A 27,921-nucleotide genomic window follows, 5' to 3' on the forward strand; every position below is an offset into this window, starting at 1 on the left:
GAAATTATAGATTCGAGGAGAGTACTTATCAACCATTTGCAGAAAAAAAAAAGCAGCAAAACTTAAACTGTGAATCAACCAACAGGGAGGCCTTCAATAAAAACTCCAAACCTCCAAAACAAGTTAAAGTCAATTGTAGAACTCTATAGATAAAGTTATACAAGAATAAAATAGATTACACAAGTACAATCTAAACGTCTGCAGGGAAACATTAAGCACAGAATATCTATTTAGAAAAAAACGCACCAAGTCCAGGGAGAGGTTGCCTACAGCCCATAGAGTTTCAATAGTTAATGTCTGAGTTATTCAAGTAAACTCTGAGTCCGGGAAAAATAATTTTACTACGGGAGGTACTTATCCACCATTTTAGGAGGTCTGACCGGGTACTGAAGAAGACTGGATAGCCGGAAGACTTCCAACAAATGCCTCAGCCTCTTCACTGACTTAAACCACTTATATTCTCCAGTAGTAAGTGTAATTCGGAGGTCGACTGGGTTATGAAGGGAGGGTCTAAGTCCACTATCAAAAAGCACTTTCCTTACACCTTTAAACTCAGCACACTTCTTCAGAACCTGGGGGGCAAAATCCTCCACAAAACGAATGACTGAATTTTGAAAAGCAAAAATCCCTCTGCAGCGTGCCTCCATAATCAAATGGTTTTTCACCTGGTATTGATGAAAGCACAAAATTACCGGCCGTGGGCGGGAACCCAGAATTGCACGGGGAACGTAGACCCTGTGTGCCCTTTCAAGCTCAGGTGGATTCAGAAGAAATTCGTTTCCGAAAATCTCACAGAGAAAATCGGAAAAAAACTTAACGAGGGAACCCTGTTCGGTGGCCTCTGGCAAACCAAGAATTCGTAGATTGCAACGTCTGCTCCGGTTTTCAAGATCCACCATTTTGGAAAAAAGGTTTACTATTCTTCTCCTCTAGGCTGGAATTGAGGGTCTCAAGGTATTGGACACGACATTTTAAATCTTCAGAGGTCGAGTCGATGCGAGATAAATGTTCAGCATGTTCGTCCACTCTAGCGTTGATCCGATCCAATTTGGCATCCAGCTGGTTGAAAGAAGTTCTAAATTCCTTTAAAATATCTTCTCGATGTTGTTCCAGAACAGCGAGGATCTCAGCCGGCAGAGCCGTAGCTTCCTTTTTCCTGGATTTAGAACTTTTGGTAGACATTATAAGATAGATGTGTTCGCAGGCAAGTAAAAGAGACCTAATAAAATTCCTAACTAAGGTTTAAGAATGGAGACATATAGTGCAAAGATAGGGAGAATATCGGAGCAAAAGTTTGGAGCAGCTAATTAATCGCCACCTTACCGGAAGTCCCCCAGCTGCTTTACTGAAGTGTTAGGAAGTGTAGACAGAGTCCATAGAGTTTTTTTGGCCATTATGTCTACATGGTTGAACCAGGACAAGCTATTGGTGATGTTCTCTCCTGGGAAGCTGAAGCTCTCAACCCTCTCAATCTTAACACCGTTGATGTAGTCAGGAGCATGTACACCCCCCACTCCCTAAAGTCAATGACAAGGCATTTTATTTTGTTGACATTGAGGGAAAGTTTGTTGTCACAACACCATGTTACTAAGCTCTCTATCTCCTTCATTTTCTCTGACTCATTGTTAATTGAGATGCAGCTCAGTACAATGGGATCATCTCCAAACTTGCAGATGGAGTTACACCTGATTATGACCACAGTCATGAGTGTTTAGGGAGCAGAATTGGGGGCTGAAGATGCAACTTTGTTGAACACTGTAGAGTTGTTGAGCAAATTGGCAGAAGGTATTCTTAATCAACAATAGAACATAAAAGTACTTTTGTTTGGTGAGAGAGTTATAGGGTGTTGTATAAAGTTGGGTTTATTCATTCATTATGTGCTGTGCTGTATGACATGGGCGATCATGGTCTTGATCATGATTGTTCTTGGCAAATATTTCTACAGAAGTGGTTTGCCATTGTCTTCTTCTAGGCAGTGTATTTACAAGACAGATGACCCCAGCCATTATCGATACTCTTCACAGATTGTCTACTTAGCATCAGTGGTTACATAACCAGGACTTGTCATGTGCACCGGCTACTAACTTAACCATTCGCCATCTGCTCCCATGGCTTCATGTGATCCTGGTTAGGGTGGGGGTGGGGGGATCTAAGCAGGTGCCACACCTTGCCCAAGGATGACCTGCAGGCTAGCAGATGGAAGGAGCACCTTAAACTTCCTTTGGTAGAGACTTATCTGCATCCCATCACCCTTTAAAGTTGGGTAGATGAAGTTCATCTGTTACTAGAGATGGCCTTTCATTTCTATAGGATTGTGGCTAGCTACAAATGGAGATAGGGTGGTGAGCTTGTTATTAAGGGGTTGTGAGAATGAGCTGTCAGGGGATGTGTTTAAGGCAGCTACAATGGTGGGTACCAAGGACCAGTGTCCAGACTCTATTCCTGTATGATATGGTTATTGTAGATCCAATGTTAACATTATTCTGCTGCTAAAGTCTGGGGTACATAAGACCATAAGGCCATTTGGCCTATCGATCCTGCTCTGCCATTCCATCTTGGCTGATTTACTATACCTCTCAACCCCATTCTCCTGCCTTCTCCTAGTAATATATGACAGTCCCACTAAACAAGAACCTATCAAACTCTGCTTTAAGTTTACCCAATGACTTGGCCTCCACAACCATTTGTGGCAATGAATTCCACAGATTCACTGACCTCTGGCTAAAGAAATTCCTCCTCATCTGTTTTAAAAGGACATAGGCCTTCTACATGAGCTGCCAACCACAGCTGACGAGCCCCATCAGCCTGAAGCAACTGGTTTTAATGTATCAGTAACCCACCTTTGCCTCTTCTCCTATTAGTAGACAGCATTGGGAGCATTTAATAGATAGTGGGAGCTTATTTCCACTACTCCACCATTGTCTTCCAGGCAGTGCCTTTACAAGACGGGTGACTCCAGCCATTATCAATAATCTTCAGCAATTGTCCACCCCGCCTGTTTCATATCCGCATAAAAAGCAGTGCTCGCTCATGGAGGAAAAGAGAATCTTGAAGAATCAAGAACAGCTGCTACAGTATTCCTACACCTCTGTCATCTGTGTCCAGGGAACCTCTGATCGGTCTTATCAACAATTACTATGCATGTCGCCAAACTATAAACAAGAGATTCTGCAGATGCTGCAAATCTAGACTTACACACACACACACACAAAATGCTGGAGGAGCTCAGCAGTTCAGGTAGCACTTATGGAGAGGAATAGACAGTCAACTTTTCAAGTGCTGATGAGGGGTCTCAGCCTAAAGTGTAGTGATACAGATAGTAATCGCTGATAAGACTAATCTAATAAGCTCAGAAGTGTGCTCCAGTTTGTGCAAAATAGCATAAGCTTAAATCAAGAATCTCAATTGCTGCTAACGATGAAGAAATTAAAACAGCCTCCAGATTTCAGAATGTAGAGGAAATAGCACAGAGAATAATAAAACTATTTGTGTCAAATGTTATCTCATTATTAGTAATAATTGCACAATAAGGGCTACTTTATGAAAACTTTTACTGTATCATAAAACAGAAAGACCGGTCTTTCTGGCAAAGGATGGGATGGAGGAAGTGAAGGTCAAGAAGATGCAAGTTCACAGCCTCTTTTCCTATATTAATGAGAACTAACACTTTGTTTCATCGGGAAAAACTAACCCTCCTTTAACCTTTATTGTTTCTTGGTAGATGGGGACGAAAGCCAAGGAGGTCCAGGGTGGTCTCAAGCTGCTGGCAGCTGCGGTCCAGAAGGTCCAGAACATGACAGTCAGCGGCAACATGCTGTATGTAATAGAGAGGAGCTACAGTAACATCCGCAGCATTGCACAGATGGTGAAGAGCTTTGCTCCTGTGAGTAGTGCTGATGTGTTTACAAGAGCAAATGGGGGCCCGGAGGGGTGGGGGGAAATCTCTGCAGCCATCCCAAGAGGGTGGCAGTGTAGGGCAGGGGACTAGAGAGGTGACTCTGGGCCTGTACCAGAGTTTAGAAGAAGATGACCATAAGACATAAGACAGCATTAGGCCATTTGATCATGACTGATTTATTTTCCCCTTCCCAAACAATCCTCCTGCCTTCCGTAACCTTTGGTGCCCTAACTAATCAAGAACCTATCAACCTCCACTTTAAATATACTCAATGTCTTGGCCTCCACAGCCTTCTGTGGTAATGAATTCCACAGATTCACACCCCGCCCCCCCGGCTAAAGAAATTCCTCCTCATCTCTAAAGGGATGTCCCTCTGTCCCTAGGCTGTGCCCTCTGGTCCAAGACTCCCCCACTATAGGATACATCCTCTCCACATCCACTCTCTATGGGCCTTTCAAAATTCAATAGATTTCAATGAGATTCCCCCCCTGATTTTTCAAAGCTCCAGGGAGTACAGGCTCAGAGACAACAAACACATCTCATACATTAACCTTTTCCTCTCCGGAATCATTCTCATGAACCTCCACTGCACCCACTCTAATGCCAGCACATCTTTTCTTAGTTAAGGGTTCCAAAACTGCTTACAATACTGCTCACAAGTGCAGTCTGACAAGTCCCTTATAAATCCTCAGCATTACATGCTGACTTTTATATCCTAATCCACTCGAAATAAGTGCTAATATTGCACTTGCCTTCCTCACCACCGACTCAAACTGTAAGTTAACATTTAGGGATTCCTGTACCAGGACTCCCCATTTCTCACCATTTAGAAAATAGTCTATGTAAGCCTTTATTCCTTCTAGCAAAGTGCATAACTATATATTTCCCTACATTATATTTCAACTGCCACTTCTTTTCCATTTTCCCAATCTGTCTAGGTCATTCTGCAGTCTCTCTGCTTCCTCAACACTACTTGCTCCTCCACCTAACTTTGTACTGTCTGCAAACTTGGCCACAAAGTCATCATTTCCGTCACCTAAATCTTTGATATATAATGTGAAAAGAAGTGAACCCAATACCAACAACTGTAGAATACCACTAGTCACCAGAATAGGCTCCCTTTATTCCCACTCCTTCCCTCCTGCCGGTCAGCCAGTCATCTATCCATGCTCCTATATCTTTCCTGTAATACCATGGGCTCGTATCTGGTTAAGAGCCTCGTGTAGCACCTTGTCAAGGGCCTTCTGAAAGTCCAGGGAAGCAATATCCACTGACTCTTCTTTGTCTATCCTGTCTGTTATTTTCTCAAAAGAATTCCAACAGATATGTCAGACAAGATTTCCTCTTAAGGAAATGATGCTGACTTTTGCCTCCTTTACCATCTGCCTCGTAAGTATCCCGAAAACTCATCCTTAATAATGAACTCCAATATCTTCCCAACCACTGGTCAGGCTAACTGGCCTGTAATTTTCTTTTTTCTGCCTCCCTCTCTTCTTAAAGAGTGAAGTGACATTTACAATTTTCCGGTCTTCTGGAACCATTCCTGAAAGAACATAACTGATGCTTCCACAATCTCTTCAGCTACCTCTTTCAGAACCCTGACGGAGAATCTCATTGAAATCCATTGAATTCTGAAAGAATGGATTTGGAAAGGGTGTTTCCTATGTGGGCAAGAGGGCACAGCTTCGGAATTAAAGGGCATTCCTTGGCAACAGAGATGAAAAGGAATTTCTTTGGCCAGAGGTAGGTGAATCTGTGGAATTCATTGCCACAGATGGCTTTGGAGGCTACGTCAATGAGTGTATTTAAAGCTGATGTTAGGTTCTGGATTAGGAAGGCAAAAAAATGTTATGGAAAGAAAGCAGGGCATTGGGGGTGAGAGGTATAATAAATTAGCCATGATGAAATAGCAGAGTAGACTTGATGGGCCTAATTCTGCTTCTATGTCTTGCGGTCAGCCCAATAAACAGCATCTGCCATTCTGTGTCTTTCCCAGTCAGACAAGTGCCAGTGAGATGCTTAATCAATGAAGCCATCATGATTGAACCTAATCCTGTGCTTAACCAGATTCTATACATTCCAAACCTAGCTACTGCATGTTCTTCCTATCTTTTCACCAAACTCCTCGATCTTCCATTTGTGAACTAGCCTTTGAAGTCCTTGGAGCGGGCGTGTCAAAAAGTGCTACATAGTCCCTCTTTCAACACTGTCACACTCCACAAGTATTGCATCTGAGTCCACCTTCATCATATCAGCTCTGGACCAGCTGACAGGTGGCTGAGGATCTTCTACTTGATCTTTTTTCCCCTATCCAGTCACCCCAATACACCCTAATGCCAAGCCTTGCAAAGTGCGCATCCCTCAGTCACATGTACGGTACTGTGCAAAGGTCGTAGGCAGCTATATATATATATATATATATATATCTTTAATGACATGTGAGTGATGATTAACCTGATTCTGACATGGGTCTCTATTGTGGACTGAGAATGGGAAAGGGACAGGGTGAAGGAAATCATGGTTTGGGAAAAAGGGAAGAGAGGGAAGAGGGAGTGGGAAGCACCAGAGAGACATTCTGTAATGATCAACAATCCAGTTGTTTGGAATCAAATGACCTTGCCTGGTGTCTCAGAGGTGGGTGTGTCTGCACCTGTGCCACCTAGCACTCCTTCTTTGCCACCGGTCCCACATTTCCCCACCCTTTCCATTCCCAACATCCTTTGTCCAGCCAGATTTACAGATTCAGTCTCCACTCCACATTGACAGATACAGTATTGTGCAAAAGTGTTAGGCATCCAGCTATATATGTGCTTAAGACTTTTGCACAGTAGGCAGTGATAGCAGTAGTGTTGTCTACCTGTGTTATCTAGAGGCATTCTGTCTTGGAGCAGTGTGATCACATAGTTTGTTCATCTTCCCTTGTTGGCTTACTATAAATGCTCTAGACAGTGACCAGCAATGCCACACATGGGCTGGGAAGATCCACTGGTCTAATTTTCCGAGCAAGTTATGTAAAAATATGTTTGGTAAACAAAGGCAAAATGGCTGGGTAAAGGTTATTGGCCCAGTAGTGTGAGAAGCTACGTTCAAGAAGACATTGAGTAAACTTGTGACAGAGGAAGAAGAACCCATTAATGGGGTTCAATGGAGATTGGTTTATAGACCCAGCAATCTGTTTCTACATTAGAAATACCAGTATCAGTTGGGTTGAGTTGTTCTCCGATCTTGGCATTCTATTTGCAAACGTTTCGTCACCACACGAGGAGATGTAATCAGTACACTGTTCATCTGTGGTGTGTCCTCCGAATGCTTGGCCTTTAAATTGAGTATCAGCTGATTGTAACTACATAAAGGCCAAGTTTTCAGAGGACACAGCCTCAGCGATTGCATTAGGAGCTGATTGGCCTTATTCATTCTACAGTTCTTCCGCAGAAAGATGATGAGGTTCAGGGAGCAAGAAGCCACTGAGAAGCAGGAGTCAGAATGTTCAGGGGAGTGAGTTGGCTGAATTGGAGTTTTAGCTGGAACTGAGGTAACTAGATTAACATGAAAGGTGATCTATATCATCAGAATGAGTGGCGCTGTGCAGCCTAACGCCCACACACTACACTAACAAAGTACTGAAGGGTAAACCATAATGCATAAGAACAGAATTAGGCCACCCAGCCCATCAAGTTTTATCCTTGAGTGACTGCATTTACAGTCTCTACCCCGCTGTCAGATTCAGAAAATCCTCCACACCAATGTCAAAAGCTAATGAATGGAAAAATCATTGAGTAGCATGGTTTCCCAAAGTGTTTTGATTCTTGTCTTCTAAGATTGTGGTGGTGGGGGGGGGGGGGGGGAGGCATGTGGTGACCTAAAAAATCTCAGTGGCTTTCCAACGTCAAGTGCAACACAACAATGCAGCCTGTTTCGGTGACTCTGCCATATCCGTTTCTAATAAAAGCCAATTATATCATGTCATTGAAACCAGCAGCAATCTTGAAATATTAACACTGGGAAAGATAGCGAAGTAAAACATCATGAGGCTCCCTTCTGCTCTTTGTCACGTATCCCATCCTGTCGTTTGCTCGAGGTCACAGGATACTGGCCTTAACATGCAAAACGGCAATTTTTTTTTGGATGAACAGCAACTTTCTGTGTCAATTTTAGATTTACTGTAATGAGATTCTTGAGGTTTAGGAAGTTCATGCAGTGTCGGAATGTAGGTGTCAAGCCTCAGGGTATTAGTTCACAGAACTCATCAATGATCCCTACTGATGTACTTTGCAATATTTATTACACCTGGTTTAAATAGTCTCATTGTCTCTTTTCATTAATACCGCAACTAGTTCAGTGATTTAGCATGGAAAGAGGACCTTTCGCCCACTGGGAACACCAATCTGCAGCCTCTTTCAATGCTGTGCATTGGTACCTCCGTAGCAGAGGGCGATGCAACTAATTGGGATGTTCTCGACGCTACGTCTGTAGAAATTTGCTAGAGTCATTAGTGACGTACACCAAATTCTGTTTCCACCACTCCTACAAGTAGTCAATTGTGTGTTAGCATTTGCTAAACAATCCTACAAGGACATGGAGTTAATTAGACATACTGTATAATAACATACACAAAGATATTAGACAAATCAAACTAATGTGTATGTTATTATGTGTTACTGATTATAACCAGGTCCAATGGATTTCCTGGTTTTATTCCACTTGCTCCCCCTCCTAAGCTGTACAGCTCTGCTCACAGGGAGTAAATTCCAACTGTCACAACATTACAGGACAATACTGAAACTTGCACTAATTGTCCTAAATCTTAAAACATTCCCATATCAGTTGCAAAATTTGAGACAACTTCAGTGGTTAATGGATCCATTTACTATCAGAGAATGTATATAACCTGAAATTCTTACTCTTACAGACATCCACAAAACAGAAGAAAATCCCAAAGAATGAATGACAGAAAGAACTCCAAAGCCCCTCTTCCCCCCTCCCAAGCACAAACAGCAGCAAAACATCAGCCCTCCCCCACTTGTTCTGGCTGGAAGCATCAGGCCTCACCACCCACCATGCAAGCAATAGCAAAAGCCCAAAAGAGACCATGATCTAGGTCCATCAAAAACCACAGTTCATAACTCAGCACTTTGATATGAGAGAGAGGTGTCTCTCCTTCCACAGTGAGAGGGGAGACAAACTTTATGGAGTTTAAGGATGAAGTTCAGTCTGTGGTTAATTTCACTCCCATTGCAGTTTCCTCTTCAGAACGTAATACCTTGTTGTGGTTTGTCAGTGAATTGTAGCTTTTAAAATCTGTAATTCAGATAATGTAATAAATTGACTACTTCTAGAAATTTTAATTATGATTAAGAAACTGTTACAGTTCAGAAAAGCGAACTGTTTTTCAAAAAATATTTTAGTTTTAGGTTTAGAAAAAATTCCTAAATGTTTTAGGAAACACTTAGCAGCCATATTTGATCTAGCAAAATTGCAAAAGTTACAAGTTGTACTTATTTAATGATGCACGTTGAGGCGGATGTATTTGCTCAGATACTTAGTGTAGTTCAGAGAGATCTGTGTTAATCATCATAGCAAGGTCCCAGTGTAAACAGCATCTCTGGATTCCCTCAGTAAGCCATTGAAGAGCTTGAAGTAAAAATTCATCTTTGGCTTTTAGCATGTAGCACTTACAGTATTTTGGAACTGGAGTCAGTTAATCTGATCAACCATTCCTGTTAGCTCCCACCTCCTCTATCTATTATCCACATCATTGCACTGTAAACACTTTAATGCACTTTTTATAATACTGTTAACTTTGTAAGTACATGCTGGTATTTATTTGTGCATTTTATTCCATATCTGTCCTTCAACTTTTAACTTTACTCAGTTCTTATTTGTTTTACTTCAGATTTTTACATAGTAGGGGAATTAAGGGTTACGGAGGAGAGGGGGGTAGGCGGAGATGAGTCCATGGTCAGATCAGCCATGATCTTATTGAATGGTGGAACAGGCTTGACGGGCCAGATGGCCTACTCCTCCTATTATTATCTTCTTATGTTCTTATATATAATTCTTTATTCTTTATAGTTGTGTTTCCTCTGGGTGCTCTGGTTTCTTCCCACAGTCCAAAGGTGTACCAGTTGGTAGGTAATTGATCATTGTAAATTGTCCCATGATTAGGCCAGGATTAAATTGCGGGACTGCTTAGCAATGTGGCTGCACGTTATATCTCAATAAATAAGTAAATAAAAGTACACAGATACTGAATATTGTTTTTGTTGCATGTTGTGCCCTGACCAATGCACCACAGCAACTTCCTAATACATGTAAATGTATATGATGAATAAAATTGATCTGTGTCCATGAACCTTTTCACACAATTTTCTTGATCCTCCTATTGAAGTCACTGGTGAGTTGATAGTATAGAACATGTTTACCATCAGCAAACACTATCTGATGCTCAGGAACCAGTGTGGAACGGAACAGTCTGACTTGCATGGAAGCTCTTGACTGGGTCAAGTTTACATAAGTGCAAAAATAAAACACGAGGTGCTGTGAATACTTGGAACATGGCTGGAGTACAGTCTTGGTTTTATTATCTGCGTTTTCCTGGTTTAGAGGTTTCCACATTAGCACATTGACTTTCATAAACCAAAGTATTGCTACCGGAAATGGGATGTTATGTAGAAGTTGTATAAGATGTTGGTGAGGCCTGATTTGAAGTATTGCATGCAGTTCTGGTCACCTACCTACAGGAAAGATGTGAATAAGCTTGAAAAAGTGCAGGGAACATTTACGAGGATGTTGCCAGGACTTGAGGATCTGAATTATAGGGAAAGGTTTATTCCCTGGAGCATAGATGAATGAGGGAAGATTTGAGAACAGTGTACAAAATTAGGAGGGGTATAGATAGAGTAAATGGAAGCAAGTTTTTTCAATTAAGTTTTGGATGAAATGAGAACGAGAGGTCTTGGGTTAAGGGTGAAAGGTGAAATGTTTCAGGGGAGCATGAGGGAGAAGATTCTTCACTCAGAGGATAGTAGGAGGGCAGAACAAGCTGCCAGTGGAAATGGTGGATGCAGGTTGGACTTCAACATTTAAGAGAAATTTGAATCGGTGCATGATATGGAGGTATGGAGGGCACCGGTCTGGGTGAAGGTGAATGGGACAAGACAGGACAATTAGTTCATCATGGACTAGATGGGCTGAATGGCCTGTCTCTGTGTTGTGTGACTGTATGACACTGTGTGTGGTGCATGCAGATATTGGATAGCAGCACTGCAGAATGCCGTGAGATGGTGTTCAGCACATGGGCACAGTGGAGAATTTTTGACGGATCAAAGACCAATAAAATTGAAAGAGCAAAGCAACAGGGAGGAGCTAGAGGAGGCCTGAGAGAACAATGTGTCTGTGTGTACAATGACACTTCCCAAAACTGTATCCATTTTTACCATTAGATAAGATTCGAAAACCTCGTCTTTTCTAATGGAACACAGCTCATAGATAAGAAATGGTAAAATGTCAAACGCTCTGAGAACTGTTTAATCTTCATTAACAGTGATCATTATGAGCTTTTAAAGACCAAAGCTCTCTGATGGCTTTTATCCTGAAGGAGGTTTAGACAGTGATTACTGATTGTTTTAAAATAATTGAGGATGAATGCATAACCAAGCCAAAAGGGGATCAGGAGTACTTAATTAAGAATATGGTTTTAATTAGTCAATGATTTAGATATCAGTGCAGCTGGGAAGTTAAGTGTTTAATGTTAAAAGAGTGACGTTGCTGCGTGCTGATGGTTTTTGCACTAGGGACAATCTTAAGTTATGTTAATCTCCAACCCCATGCTGCCCAACTTCCGTTTCCATTAAAGACCAGAAGTCACAAGAGCAGAATTAGGTTACTCGGACAATCAAATCTGTTCTGTCATTTGATCATAATGAATTTATTATCTCTCAATCCCAATCTCCAGCCTTTACCTTTAATGTCCTTTATTAATTGGGAACCTATTGTAGCTACTTCCGCTTTAACTATATCCAATGACTTAGCCTCCATAGCTGTCTGCGGCAATGAATTCCACAGATTCACCATTTCATCATGGCTGGTCCATTTCCCTCTCGGCCCCAGTCTCCTACTTTCTCCCTGTATCGCTTCATGACCTCACTAATCTAGAATCTATCAACCTCTACTTTAAACATACCCAATGACTCGGCCTCCACAAGTGACTGTGGCAACGAATTCCATAGTTTCACCACCCTCTGGCTGAAGAAATTCTGACAAAGGGTCTCGGCCCGAAATGTCGACAGTGCTTCTCCCTATAGATGCTGCCTGGCCTGCTGTGTTCCACCAGCATTTTGTGTGTGTTGAAGAAATTCCTTCTTGTTTCTGTTCTAAAGGGACATCCTTGTATCCTAAGGAGGTGCCCTCTGGTTCTAGACACAGGAAACGTCCTCTGCACGTCCATTCTATCAAGGCCTTTCAATATTCTATAGCTTTCAATGAGATCTTTCCTCCACCCCAACCCACACCTTTCACTGCTGGAATCTTTCTCATGAACCACCTCCAATGTCAGCACATCCTTTCTTAGATATGGGGTCCAAAACTGCTCACAAAAGTCCAAATGTTCTAAGTTCCAAGCCTGGGGCAGGAACGAGGTGAGCATATCAATTGTTTACTTGTAAGACATAGAAACATAGCCAGCAAAGATAATTCCAGGAAATGGAGGAAAGGCTGGTGGACCAACTCAGGTATATCCAGACACCCAGGGAGCTCAGATTAAACAGGAGTAACTCACCATATTTCAAATTCAAAGTACAGCCATTGCTCAAATACATTGCGACTATTGATAGATGAAGATGAGAGCCATGCAAACTTCAAATCAGTCCTGGAAAAGTAAACAGGATGGACATAGATAGTATACATAACAATAAGAACACAAAGAAAATCATGATGAAAGAGGAAGTAAAGCAGACAGGAATGGCCACATTAGTTTACAGATACATAAAATGTTCTGCATTTGGCTTGAATTGTATGGAAGAAAAACTTTGAAGATGTACAAATCAAAACAAATATTGAGAACAATGAAGAAAGGTAAAAGGACAAATGGAAAAGAAAAATAAAATCATACAATAAGGCTGATGCTCTTTGGGTGAAAGTGTACATGGAAACAGTTGAATTTGTGACTTCATAAAAACCTTATGATTGTCTAGGTGATCAGGTGATCTTTATTGCTTATTTATTATTATTATTTCTATATTTTTGTATTTACAGTTTGTTACCTTCTGCATCCTGGTTGAACACCCTAGTTGCGAATTCATTAATTGATTCTATTATGGTTATTATTCTGTAGACTTATTGAGTATGCCCTCAAGAAAATGAATCTCAGAGTTGTATATGGTGACATATATGTAGTTTGATAATAAACTTACTCAGAACTTTCACCTGTGCAAATACCTTAGCATTACACCCTTGCTTTTAAATTCTACTCCTATTGAAATTAATACTAACAATACACTGCACTTGCCTTCCTCACCGCTGACAATCCTACACTCGAAATCCTAATTCCCTATGCATATTCAATCTTTGAATTTACTCTCCATTTAGAAAAATAGTCAATTTGTTTATTCCTTGTACCAAAGAGCATGACCATACACTTCCCTACACTTTATTCCATCTGCCACTTCTTTGCCGATTCTCTCACTCTGATCAAGTCCTTTAGCAGACTCCCTGCTTCCTTCACATTACCTGCCCCTCCAGCTACCTTCGTATATCCACAAGCTTGGCCACAAAGCCAACAAATCCATCATTCAGATGGCTAATATATAAGGAGCAGTCTCAGCATCAAACATAGACTCCCCGTGTAAACATTCACAAAGGAGATTCTCTGTAAAAATAGTTCCCTGTTGATAATTTTGTCCAGTGGATGGCATTGGAATTATATCCGTCTCTTCTGATCTTTTCCTGAAGAAGAAAGATGCAGAAGAAAATGGTTTAAGCTAAGATTCTCTGCTATCTGAGTACTTGGATATCCCAGTGGTTTGGCAACTGGTTTATCTGGAAGTGTTTGTTTATTTATTTAGAGATACAGTATAGAAGAGGACTGACCAGACCATCTAGCTGTGTTGTGCAACCCACCAATTTAACCATAGCAAAATCACGGGACAATTTTCAATGAGTAATTAACCAACAAACCAATACATCTTTAGATTTTGAGAGGAAACCACAGCACCCAGAGGAAACCCATGCACACATGGAAATGTTATCCTTTCTATCCACAATGGCCCTGGATTTTCCCTGATGTCTTTCCACTTGCCAAGGCCTTAGTCCCTATGCTTCCTTCCATTTCCCCAATGCCGAAAAATCCCACACTCCTCTCTAAGTCACCGGGATCAGATTTCCACACTCCTTTCTAACTCTCCGGGACCAGATTTCCACACTCCTCTCTAAGTCTCCGGGACCAGATTTCCACACTCCTTTCTAACTCTCCGGGACCAGATTTCCACATTCCTCTCTAAGCCTCCAGGACCAGATTTCCACACTCCTCTTAAAGACTCCGGGACCAGATTTCAACACTCTTCTCTAAGCCTTCAGGACCAGATTTCCACACTCCTCTCTAAGTCTCCGGGACCAGATTTCCACACTCCTCTCTACATCTCCGTGACCAGATTTCAACTCGCCTCATTAAGTCTCCGGGACTGGATTTCCACACTCCTCTCTAATTCCCCGGGACCGGATTTCCACACTCCTCTCTAAGCCTTTGGGACCAGATTTCCACATTCCTCACTAAGTCTCTGGGACCAGATTTCAACACTCCTCGCTGAGTCTCCGGGACCAGATTTCCACACTCCTCTCTAAGTCTCCGGGACCAGATTTCCACACCCCTCTCTACGTCTCCGTGACCAGATTTCAACTCGCTTCATTAAGTCTCCGGGACTGGATTTCCACACTCCTCTCTAAGCCTCCAGGACCAGATTTCCACACTCCTCTTAAAGACTCCGGGACCAGATTTCAACACTCTTCTCTAAGCCTTCGGGACCAGATTTCCACACTCCTCTCTAAGTCTCCGGGACCAGATTTCCACACTCCTCTCTAAGTCTCCGGGAGCAGATTTCCACACTCCCCTCTACATCTTCGTGACCAGATTTCTCGAAGCGTCCTAGCCCAGATTTCCATACTCCTCTCTAAGTGTCCGTGACAGGATTTCCACACTCCTCTCTCACTCTCCGCGACGGGATTCCCACACTCCTGTCGAAGTCTCTGGGACCAGATTTCCACACTCTTCTCTAAGTCTACGGGACCAGAATTGCACTCTCCTCTCTAAGCCTCCGGGACCAGATATCCACACTCTTCTCGAAGTCTCCGTGACCGGATTTCCACACTCCTCTCTAAGTCTCCGGGACCAGATTTCCACACCCCTCTCTAAACCTCCGGGAGCAGATTTCCGCACTGCTCTCTATGCCTCCGGGACCAGATTTCCACACTCCTCTCTAAGACTCCAGGACCTTATTTCAACACTGCTCTCTAAGCCTTCGGGACTGATTTCCACAGTCCTCACTCCTTCTCCAGGATCAGATTTCAACACTCCTCTCTAAGGCTCTGGGACCAGATTTCCACATTGCTCTCTAAGTCTGTGGGACCTGATTCCCACACTCCTCTGTATGCCTCCAGGACCAGATTCCCAGACTCCTCTCTAAGTCTCCGGGACCAGATTTCCTCACTCATCACTAAGTCTCCAGGACCAGATTTCCACACTCCTCTCTAAGTCTCCGGGACAAGATATCCACACTCCTCTCCAAGTCTGCCTGACCCTATTTCCGCACTACTCTCCAAGTCTCCGTGACCATATTTCCGCACTCCTCTCTAAGTCTCCGTGACCAGATTTCCACACTCCTCTGTATGTCTCTGGGACCAGATTTCCACTCTCCTCTCTAAGTCTCCAGGACCAGATTTCCACACTCCTCTGTAAGTCTCCGGGAATGGATTTCCACACTCCTGTCTAAGTCTCCGGGACAGGTTCTCCACACTTCTCTCGAAGTCTCCGGGACCGGATCTCCATACTCCTCTCTACGTGTCCGGGACTGGATTTCTACACTCCTCTGTACGTCTCCGGGACCAAATTTCCACACTGCTCTCTACGTCCCCAGGTCCAGATTTCCACATTCCTCCCTAAGATTCCGGGAACAGATTTCCACACTCCTCTCTAAGTCTCCGGGACAGGATTTCCACACTCCTCTCTACGTCTCCAGGACCAGATTTCCACTCTCTCTAAGTCTCCAGGAGCAGATTTCCACACTCCTCTCTACGTCTCCTGGACCAGATTTCCACACACCTCTCTCAGTCTCCGGGACCTGATTTCCACACTCCTCTCGAATTCTCCGGAACCAGATTTCCACACTCCTGTCCACACCTCCAGGACCAGATTTCCACACTGCTCTCTAAGCGTCCGGGACCAGATTTCTACACTACTCTCTATATCTCCGGGAGAAGATTTCCACACACCTCTCTATGTCTCCGTGACCAGATTTCCACACTCCCCTCTAAGCCTGCGGGACTGATTTCCACAGTCCTCACTCAGTCTCCAGGACCTGATTTCAACACTCCTCTCTAAGTCTCTGGGACCAGATTTCCACGTTCCTCTCAAAGTCTCCGGGACCAGATTTCCACACCCCTCTCTAAGCCTCCGGGAGCAGATTTCCACACTGCTCTCTATGCCTCCGGGACCAGATTTCCACACTCCTCTCTAAGACTCCAGGACCTTATTTCAACACTGCTCTCTAAGACTTCGGGACTGATTTCCACAGTCCTCACTCCTTCTCCAGGATCAGATTTCAACACTCCTCTCCAAGTATCTGGGACCAGATTTCCACATTGCTCTCTAAGTCTGCGGGACCAGATTCCCACACAACTCTGTACGTCTCCTGGACCAGAGTTCCACACTCCTCTCTACGTCTCCGGGACCAAATTTCCACACGGCTCTCTACGTCCCCAGGTCCAGATTTCCACATTCCTCTCAAAGTTTCCGGGAACAGATTTCCACACTCCTCTCTAAGTCTCCGGGAGCAGATTTCCACACTCCCCTCTACGTCTCCATGACCAGATTTCTCTAAGTGTCCTTGCCCAGATTTCCATACCTCTCTCTAAGTGTCCGGCACCGGATTTCCCCACTCCTTTCTCAGTCTCCGGGACGGGGTTTCCACACTCCTCTCTAAGTCTCCGGGACCAGATTTCCACACTCCCCTCTATGTCTCCATGACCAGATTTCCACTCTCTCTAAGTCTCCGGGAGCAGATTTCCACACTCCTCTGGAAGTCTCCCGGAACAGATTTCCACACTCCTCTCTACGTCTCCTGGACCAGATTTCCACACACCTCTCTCAGTCTCCGGGACTTGATTTCCACACTCCTCTCGAAGTCTCCGGAACCAGATTTCCACACTCCTCTCTACGCCTCCGGGACCAGATTCCCACACTCCTCTCTACGGCTCCGGGACCAGATTTCCACACTCCCCTCTATGTCTCCATGACCAGATTTCTCTAAGTGTCCTTGCCCAGATTTCCATACCTCTCTCTAAGTGTCCGGTACCGGATTTCCACACTCCTCTCTCCGTCTCCGGGACGGGATTTCCTCACTCCTCTCGAAGTCTCTGGGACCAGATTTCCACACTCCTCTCTCAGTCTCCGGGACCAGATTTGCTCACTCCTCTCAAAGTCTCCTGGACCAGATTTCCAAACACATCTCAAAGTCTCCGGGACCAGATATCCACTCTGCTCCCTAAGTCTCCAGGACCAGATTTCCACACTCCCATCTACGTCTCCGTGACCATATTTCTCTAAGTGTCCTTGACCAGATTTCCATTCTCCTTTCCAAGTCTCTGGGACCAGATTTCCACATTCCTCTCTAAGTCTGCGGGACCAGATTCCCACACTCCTCTCTAAGTCTCCGGGACCAGATTTGCACACTCCCCTCTACGTCTCCATGACCAGATTTCTCTAAGTGTCCTTGCCCAGATTTCCATACCTCTCTCTAAGTGTCCGGCACCGGATTTCCACACTCCTCTCTCAGTCTCCGGGACGGGATTTCCACACTCCTCTCTAAGTCTCCGGGACCAGATTTGCACTGTCCTCTATAAGTCTCCGGGACCAGATTTCCACACTCCTCTCTCAGTCTCCGGGACCAGATTTCCACACTCCTCTCTCAGTCTCCGGGAACACATTTCCACACTGCTCTCTAAGTCTCTGCGACCAGATTTCCACACTCCCATCTACGTCTCCGTGACCATATTTCTCTAAGTGTCCTTGACCAGATTTCCACTCTCCTTTCCAAGTCTCCGGGACCAGATTTCCACACTCCTCTCGAAGTGTCCGGAACCGGATTTCACACTCCTCTCAAACTCTCCGGGACCGGATTTCCTCACTCCCCTCTAAGACTCTGGGACCAGATTTTCACAGTCCTCAGTAAGTCTCCGGGACCAGATTTCCTCACTCCTCACTAAGTCTCCGGGACCAGATTTCCACACTCCTCTCTAAGTCTCCGGGACCAGATTTCCACACTCCTCTCTAAGTCTCGGGAACCAGGATTCAGCACACCTCTCTCAGTCTCCGGGACCTGATGTCCACGCTTCTCTTGAAGTCTCCGGGACCAGATGTCCACACCCCTCTCTAAGCCTCCGGGACCAGATTTCCACACTGCTCTCTATGCCTCCGGGACCAGATTTCGACTCTCCTCTCTACAACTCCAGGACCTGATTTCAACACTGCTCTCTAAGCCTTCGGGACTGATTTCCACAGTCCTCTCTAAGTCTCTGGGACCGGATTTCCACACTTCTCTCAGTCTCCGCGACCGGTTCTCCACACTACTGTAGACGTCTCCTGGACCTGATCTCCACACTCCTCTCAACGTGTCCGGGACTGGATTTCTACACTCCTCTCTACGTCTCCAGGACCAGATTTACACACAGCTCGCTACGTCTCCTGGACCAGAGTTCCACACTCCTCTCTACGTCTCCGGGACCAAATTTCCACACTGCTCTCTACGTCCCCAGGTCCAGATTTCCACATTCCTCTCTAAGTTTCCGGGAACAGATTTCAACACTCCTCTCTAAGTCTCCGGGACAGGATTTCCACACTCCTCTCTACGTCTCCAGGACCAGATTTCCACTCTCTCTAAGTCTCCGGGAGCAGATTTGCACACTCCCCTCTACGTCTCCATGACCAGATTTCTCTAAGTGTCCTTGCCCAGATTTCCATACCTCTCTCTAAGTGTCCGGCACCGGATTTCCACACTCCTCTCTCAGTCTCCAGGACGGGATTTCCACACTCCTCTCAAAGTCTCCGGGACCAGATTTGCACTGTCCTCTATAAGTCTCCGGGACCAGATTTCCACACTCCTCTCTCAGTCTCCGGGACCAGATTTCCACACTCCTCTCTTAGTCTCCGGGACCAGATTTCCACACTCCCATCTACGTCTCCGTGACCAAATTTCTCTAAGTGTCCTTGACCAGATTTCCACTCTCCTTTCCAAGTCACCGGGACCAGATTTCCACACTCCTCTTGAAGTGTCCGGAACCAGATTTCACACTCCTCTCAAACTCTCCGGGACCGGATTTCCTCACTCCCCTCTAAGACTCTGGGACCAGATTTTCACAGTCCTCAGTAAGTCTCCGGGACCAGATTTCCTCACTCCTCACTAAGTCTCCGGGACCAGATTTCCACACTCCTCTCTAAGTGTCCGGGACCGGATTTCCACACTCCTCTCTATGTCTCGGGAACCAGGATTCAGCACACCTCTCTCAGTCTCCGGGACCTGATGTCCACGCTTCTCTTGAAGTCTCCGGGACCAGATGTCCACACCCCTCTCTAAGCCTCCGGGACCAAATTTCCACACTGCTCTCTATGCCTCCGGGACCAGATTTCCACTCTCCTCTCTACGACTCCAGGACCTGATTTCAACACTGCTCTCAAAGCCTTCGGGACTGATTTCCACAGTCCTCTCTAAGTCTCTGGGACCGGATTTCCATACTTCTCTCAGTCTCCGCGACCGGTTCTCCACACTACTCTCGACGTCTCCTGGACCTGACCTCCACACTCCTCTCAACGTGTCCGGGACTGGATTTCTACACTCCTCTCTACGTCTCCAGGACCACATTTACACACAGCTCGCTACGTCTCCTGGACCAGAGTTCCACACTCCTCTCTACGTCTCCGGGACAGGATTCCCACACTCCTCTCTACGGCTCCGGGACCAGATTTCCACACTCCCCTCTATGTCTCCATGACCAGATTTCTCTAAGTGTCCTTGCCCAGATTTCCATACCTCTCTCTAAGTGTCCGGTACCGGATTTCCACACTCCTCTCTCCGTCTCCGGGACGGGATTTCCTCACTCCTCTAGAAGTCTCTGGGACCAGATTTCCACACTCCTCTCTCAGTCTCCGGGACCAGATTTGCTCACTCCTCTCAAAGTCTCCTGGACCAGATTTCCAAACACATCTCAAAGTCTCCGGGACCAGATATCCACTCTGCTCCCTAAGTCTCCAGGACCAGATTTCCACACTCCCATCTACGTCTCCGTGACCATATTTCTCTAAGTGTCCTTGACCAGATTTCCATTCTCCTTTCCAAGTCTCTGGGACCAGATTTCCACACTCCTCTCTAAGTCTCTGGGACCAGATTTCCACATTCCTCTCTAAGTCTGCGGGACCAGATGCCCACACTCCTCTCTAAGTCTCCGGGACCAGATTTGCACACTCCCCTCTACGTCTCCATGACCAGATTTCTCTAAGTGTCCTTGCCCAGATTTCCATACCTCTCTCTAAGTGTCCGGCACCGGATTTCCACACTCCTCTCTCAGTCTCCGGGACGGGATTTCCACACTCCTCTCTAAGTCTCCGGGACCAGATTTGCACTGTCCTCTATAAGTCTCCGGGACCAGATTTCCACACTCCTCTCTCAGTCTCCGGGACCAGATTTCCACACTCCTCTCTCAGTCTCCGGGAACACATTTCCACACTGCTCTCTAAGTCTCCGGGACCAGATTTCCACACTCCCATCTACGTCTCCGTGACCATATTTCTCTAAGTGTCCTTGACCAGATTTCCACTCTCCTTTCCAAGTCTCCGGGACCAGATTTCCACACTCCTCTCGAAGTGTCCGGAACCGGATTTCACACTCCTCTCAAACTCTCCGGGACCGGATTTCCTCACTCCCCTCTAAGACTCTGGGACCAGATTTTCACAGTAAGTCACCGGGACCAGATTTCCTCACTCCTCACTAAGTCTGCGGGACCAGATATCCACACTCCTCTCTAAGTGTCCGGGACCGGATTTCCACACTCCTCTCTAAGTCTCGGGAACCAGGATTCAGCACACCTCTCTCAGTCTCCGGGACCTGATGTCCACGCTTCTCTTGAAGTCTCCGGGACCAGATGTCCACACCCCTCTCTAAGCCTCCGGGACCAGATTTCCACACTGCTCTCTATGCCTCCGGGACCAGATTTCGACTCTCCTCTCTACGACTCCAGGACCTGATTTCAACACTGCTCTCTAAGCCTTCGGGACTGATTTCCACAGTCCTCTCTAAGTCTCTGGGACCGGATTTCCACACTTCTCTCAGTCTCCGCGACCGGTTCTGCACACTACTCTAGACGTCTCCTGGACCTGATCTCCACACTCCTCTCAACGTGTCCGGGACTGGATTTCTACACTCCTCTCTACGTCTCCAGGACCAGATTTACACACAGCTCGCTACGTCTCCTGGACCAGAGTTCCACACTCCTCTCTACGTCTCCGGGACCAAATTTCCACACTGCTCTCTACGTCCCCAGGTCCAGATTTCCACATTCCTCTCTAAGTTTCCGGGAACAGATTTCCACACTCCTCCCTAAGTCTCCGGGAGCAGATTTCCACACTCCCCTCTACGTCTCCATGACCAGATTTCTCTAAGTGTCCATGCCCAGATTTCCATACCTCTCTCTAATTGTCCGGCACCGGATTTCCACACTCCTCTCTCAGTCTCCGGGACGGGATTTCCACACTCCTCTCTAAGTCTCCGGGACCAGATTTCCACACTCCCCTCTATGTCTCCATGACCAGATTTCTCTAAGTGTCCTTGCCCAGATTTCCATACCTCTCTCTAAGTGTCCGGTACCGGATTTCCACACTCCTCTCTCCGTCTCCGGGACGGGATTTCCACACTCCTCTCTACGTCTCCAGGACCAGATTTCCACTCTCTCTAAGTCTCCGGGAGCAGATTTCCACACTCCTCTGGAAGTCTCCCGGAACAGATTTCCACACTCCTCTCTACGTCTCCTGGACCAGATTTCCACACTCCTCTCTCAGTCTCCGAGACCTGATTTCCACACTCCTCTCGAAGTCTCCCGAACCAGATTTCCACACTCCTCTCTACGCCTCCGGGACCAGATTTCCACACTGCTCTGTACGTCTCCGGGACCAGATTCCCACACTCCTCTCTACGGCTCCGGGACCAGATTTCCACACTCCCCTCTATGTCTCCATGACCAGATTTCTCTAAGTGTCCTTGCCCAGATTTCCATACCGCTCTCTAAGTGTCCGGTACCGGATTTCCACACTCCTCTCTCCGTCTCCGGGACGGGATTTCCTCACTCCTCTAGAAGTCTCTGGGACCAGATTTCCACACTCCTCTCTCAGTCTCCGGGACCAGATTTGCTCACTCCTCTCAAAGTCTCCTGGACCAGATTTCCAAACACATCTCAAAGTCTCCGGGACCAGATATCCACTCTGCTCCCTAAGTCTCCAGGACCAGATTTCCACACTCCCATCTACGTCTCCGTGACCATATTTCTCTAAGTGTCCTTGACCAGATTTCCATTCTCCTTTCCAAGTCTCTGGGACCAGATTTCCACACTCCTCTCTAAGTCTCTGGGACCAGATTTCCACATTCCTCTCTAAGTCTGCGGGACCAGATTCCCACACTCCTCTCTAAGTCTCCGGGACCAGATTTGCACACTCCCCTCTACGTCTCCATGACCAGATTTCTCTAAGTGTCCTTGCCCAGATTTCCATACCTCTCTCTAAGTGTCCGGCACCGGATTTCCACACTCCTCTCTCAGTCTCCGGGACGGGATTTCCACACTCCTCTCTAAGTCTCCGGGACCAGATTTGCACTGTCCTCTATAAGTCTCCGGGACCAGATTTCCACACTCCTCTCTCAGTCTCCGGGACCAGATTTCCACACTCCTCTCTCAGTCTCCGGGAACACATTTCCACACTGCTCTCTAAGTCTCCGGGACCAGATTTCCACACTCCCATCTACGTCTCCGTGACCATATTTCTCTAAGTGTCCTTGACCAGATTTCCACTCTCCTTTCCAAGTCTCCGGGACCAGATTTCCACACTCCTCTCGAAGTGTCCGGAACCAGATTTCACACTCCTCTCAAACTCTCCGGGACCGGATTTCCTCACTCCCCTCTAAGACTCTGGGACCAGATTTTCACAGTAAGTCACCGGGACCAGATTTCCTCACTCCTCACTAAGTCTGCGGGACCAGATATCCACACTCCTCTCTAAGTGTCCGGGACCGGATTTCCACACTCCTCTCTAAGTCTCGGGAACCAGGATTCAGCACACCTCTCTCAGTCTCCGGGACCTGATGTCCACGCTTCTCTTGAAGTCTCCGGGACCAGATGTCCACACCCCTCTCTAAGCCTCCGGGACCAGATTTCCACACTGCTCTCTATGCCTCCGGGACCAGATTTCGACTCTCCTCTCTACGACTCCAGGACCTGATTTCAACACTGCTCTCTAAGCCTTCGGGACTGATTTCCACAGTCCTCTCTAAGTCTCTGGGACCGGATTTCCACACTTCTCTCAGTCTCCGCGACCGGTTCTGCACACTACTCTAGACGTCTCCTGGACCTGATCTCCACACTCCTCTCAACGTGTCCGGGACTGGATTTCTACACTCCTCTCTACGTCTCCAGGACCAGATTTACACTCAGCTCGCTACGTCTCCTGGACCAGAGTTCCACACTCCTCTCTACGTCTCCGGGACCAAATTTCCACACTGCTCTCTACGTCCCCAGGTCCAGATTTCCACATTCCTCTCTAAGTTTCCGGGAACAGATTTCCACACTCCTCCCTAAGTCTCCGGGAGCAGATTTCCACACTCCCCTCTACGTCTCCATGACCAGATTTCTCTAAGTGTCCTTGCCCAGATTTCCATACCTCTCTCTAATTGTCCGGCACCGGATTTCCACACTCCTCTCTCAGTCTCCGGGACGGGATTTCCACACTCCTCTCTAAGTCTTCGGGACCAGATTTCCACACTCCCCTCTATGTCTCCAAGACCAGGTTTCTCTAAGTGTCCTTGCCCAGATTTCCATACCTCTCTCTAAGTGTCCGGTACCGGATTTCCACACTCCTCTCTCTGTCTCCGGGACGGGATTTCCACACTCCTCTCTACGTCTCCAGGACCAGATTTCCACTCTCTCTAAGTCTCCGGGAGCAGATTTCCACACTCCTCTGGAAGTCTCCTGGAACAGATTTCCACACTCCTCTCTACGTCTCCTGGAACAGATTTCCACACACCTCTCTCAGTCTCCGGGACCTGATTTCCACACTCCTCTCTACGTCTCCGGGACCAAATTTCCACACTGCTCTCTACGTCCCCAGGTCCAGATTTCCACATTCCTCTCTAAGTTTCCGGGAACAGATTTCAACACTCCTCTCTAAGTCTCCGGGACAGGATTTCCACACTCCTCTCTACGTCTCCAGGACCAGATTTCCACTCTCTCTAAGTCTCCGGGAGCAGATTTGCACACTCCCCTCTACGTCTCCATGACCAGATTTCCACACTCCTCTCTTAGTCTCCGGGACCAGATTTCCACACTCCCATCTACGTCTCCGTGACCAAATTTCTCTAAGTGTCCTTGACCAGATTTCCACTCTCCTTTATAAGTCACCGGGACCAGATTTCCACACTCCTCTTGAAGTGTCCGGAACCAGATTTCACACTCCTCTCAAACTCTCCGGGACCGGATTTCCTCACTCCCCTCTAAGACTCTGGGACCAGATTTTCACAGTCCTCAGTAAGTCTCCGGGACCAGATTTCCTCACTCCTCACTAAGTCTCCGGGACCAGATTTCCACACTCCTCTCTAAGTGTCCGGGACCGGATTTCCACACTCCTCTCTATGTCTCGGGAACCAGGATTCAGCACACCTCTCTCAGTCTCCGGGACCTGATGTCCACGCTTCTCTTGAAGTCTCCGGGACCAGATGTCCACACCCCTCTCTAAGCCTCCGGGACCAGATTTCCACACTGCTCTCTATGCCTCCGGGACCAGATTTCCACTCTCCTCTCTACGACTCCAGGACCTGATTTCAACACTGCTCTCAAAGCCTTCGGGACTGATTTCCACAGTCCTCTCTAAGTCTCTGGGACCGGATTTCCATACTTCTCTCAGTCTCCGCGACCGGTTCTCCACACTACTCTCGACGTCTCCTGGACCTGACCTCCACACTCCTCTCAACGTGTCCGGGACTGGATTTCTACACTCCTCTCTACGTCTCCAGGACCAGATTTACACACAGCTCGCTACGTCTCCTGGACCAGAGTTCCACACTCCTCTCTACGTCTCCGGGACAGGATTTCCACACACCTCTCTAAGTCTCCGGGACGAGATTTCCTCACTCATCACTGAGCCTCCAGGAACAGATTTCCACACTCCTCTCTAAGTCTCCGGGACCAAATTTCCACACTGCTCTCTACTTCCCCAGGTCCAGATTTCCAACATTCCTCTCTAAGTTTCCGGGAACAGATTTCCACACTCCTCTCTAAGTCTCCGGGAGCAGATTTCCACACTCCCCTCTACGTCTCCATGACCAGGTTTCTCTAAGTGTCCTTGCCCAGATTTCCATACCTCTCTCTAATTGTCCGGCACCGGATTTCCACACTCCTCTCTCAGTCTCCGGGACGGGATTTCCACACTCCTCTCTAAGTCTCCGGGACCAGATTTCCACACTCCCCTCTATGTCTCCATGACCAGATTTCTCTAAGTGTCCTTGCCCAGATTTCCATACCTCTCTCTAAGTGTCCGGTACCGGATTTCCACACTCCTCTCTCCGTCTCCGGGACGGGATTTCCACACTCCTCTCTACGTCTCCAGGACCAGATTTCCACTCTCTCTAAGTCTCCGGGAGCAGATTTCCACACTCCTCTGGAAGTCTCCCGGAACAGATTTCCACACTCCTCTCTACGTCTCCTGGACCAGATTTCCACACTCCTCTCTCAGTCTCTGGGACCTGATTTCCACACTCCTCTCGAAGTCTCCCGAACCAGATTTCCACACTCCTCTCTACGCCTCCGGGACCAGATTTCCACACTGCTCTGTACGTCTCCAGGACCAGATTCCCACACTCCTCTCTACGGCTCCGGGACCAGATTTCCACACTCCCCTCTATGTCTCCATGACCAGATTTCTCTAAGTGTCCTTGCCCAGATTTCCATACCTCTCTCTAAGTGTCCGGTACCGGATTTCCACACTCCTCTCTCCGTCTCCGGGACGGGATTTCCTCACTCCTCTAGAAGTCTCTGGGACCAGACTTCCACACTCCTCTCTCAGTCTCCGGGACCAGATTTGCTCACTCCTCTCAAAGTCTCCTGGACCAGATTTCCAAACACATCACACTCCTCTCTAAGTGTCCGGGACCGGATTTCCACACTCCTCTCTAAGTCTCGGGAACCAGGATTCAGCACACCTCTCTCAGTCTCCGGGACCTGATGTCCACGCTTCTCTTGAAGTCTCCGGGACCAGATGTCCACACCCCTCTCTAAGCCTCCGGGACCAGATTTCCACACTGCTCTCTATGCCTCCGGGACCAGATTTCGACTCTCCTCTCTACGACTCCAGGACCTGATTTCAACACTGCTCTCTAAGCCTTCGGGACTGATTTCCACAGTCCTCTCTAAGTCTCTGGGACCGGATTTCCACACTTCTCTCAGTCTCCGCGACCGGTTCTGCACACTACTCTAGACGTCTCCTGGACCTGATCTCCACACTCCTCTCAACGTGTCCGGGACTGGATTTCTACACTCCTCTCTACGTCTCCAGGACCAGATTTACACACAGCTCGCTACGTCTCCTGGACCAGAGTTCCACACTCCTCTCTACGTCTCCGGGACCAAATTTCCACACTGCTCTCTACGTCCCCAGGTCCAGATTTCCACATTCCTCTCTAAGTTTCCGGGAACAGATTTCCACATTCCTCTCTAAGTCTCCGGGACAGGATTTCCACACTCCTCTCTCAGTCTCCGGGACCAGATTTGCTCACTCCTCTCAAAGTCTCCTGGACCAGATTTCCAAACACATCTCAAAGTCTCCGGGACCAGATATCCACTCTGCTCCCTAAGTCTCCAGGACCAGATTTCCACACTCCCATCTACGTCTCCGTGACCATATTTCTCTAAGTGTCCTTGACCAGATTTCCATTCTCCTTTCCAAGTCTCTGGGACCAGATTTCCACACTCCTCTCTAAGTCTCTGGGACCAGATTTCCACATTCCTCTCTAAGTCTGCGGGACCAGATTCCCACACTCCTCTCTAAGTCTCCGGGACCAGATTTGCACACTCCCCTCTACGTCTCCATGACCAGATTTCTCTAAGTGTCCTTGCCCAGATTTCCATACCTCTCTCTAAGTGTCCGGCACCGGATTTCCACACTCCTCTCTCAGTCTCCGGGACGGGATTTCCACACTCCTCTCTAAGTCTCCGGGACCAGATTTGCACTGTCCTCTATAAGTCTCCGGGACCAGATTTCCACACTCCTCTCTCAGTCTCCGGGACCAGATTTCCACACTCCTCTCTCAGTCTCCGGGAACACATTTCCACACTGCTCTCTAAGTCTCCGGGACCAGATTTCCACACTCCCATCTACGTCTCCGTGACCATATTTCTCTAAGTGTCCTTGACCAGATTTCCACTCTCCTTTCCAAGTCTCCGGGACCAGATTTCCACACTCCTCTCGAAGTGTCCGGAACCAGATTTCACACTCCTCTCAAACTCTCCGGGAC

At 46.9% G+C, this 27,921-nt stretch overlaps 1 protein-coding gene and 1 long non-coding RNA gene across 4 annotated transcripts in view; one reads left to right on the forward strand and one right to left on the reverse strand.

Annotated features, from left to right (window-relative positions):
• Nucleotides 1-27,921, forward strand: part of LOC132396359 (erythropoietin-like) — a 240,446-nt gene that overhangs the window by 126,457 nt on the left and 86,068 nt on the right. For 2 of the 3 annotated variants that reach the window (XR_009512962.1, XM_059973872.1), the window contains one exon: nucleotides 3,722-3,883. Coding sequence is in view for 2 of the 3 variants with exons in the window: in XM_059973872.1 (XP_059829855.1) it covers nucleotides 3,722-3,883 (162 nt within the window). In the remaining variant the exon portion in view is untranslated. Of the gene's footprint in view, nucleotides 1-3,721; nucleotides 3,884-8,807; nucleotides 9,147-27,921 lie in introns of those variants that run through there. The other variant, XM_059973873.1, reaches the window with a different exon arrangement.
• The window catches only part of LOC132396360 (uncharacterized), a 105,752-nt gene continuing 78,882 nt past the window's right edge, over nucleotides 1,052-27,921 (reverse strand). Inside the window, exon 3 of the long non-coding RNA XR_009512963.1 lies at nucleotides 1,052-1,168. This is a non-coding gene — a long non-coding RNA (uncharacterized LOC132396360). The remainder of the gene's footprint in view (nucleotides 1,169-27,921) is intronic.

This window comes from Hypanus sabinus, chromosome 7, assembly GCF_030144855.1.
Source record: "Hypanus sabinus isolate sHypSab1 chromosome 7, sHypSab1.hap1, whole genome shotgun sequence".
NCBI classification, from domain to species: Eukaryota; Metazoa; Chordata; class Chondrichthyes; order Myliobatiformes; family Dasyatidae; genus Hypanus; species Hypanus sabinus.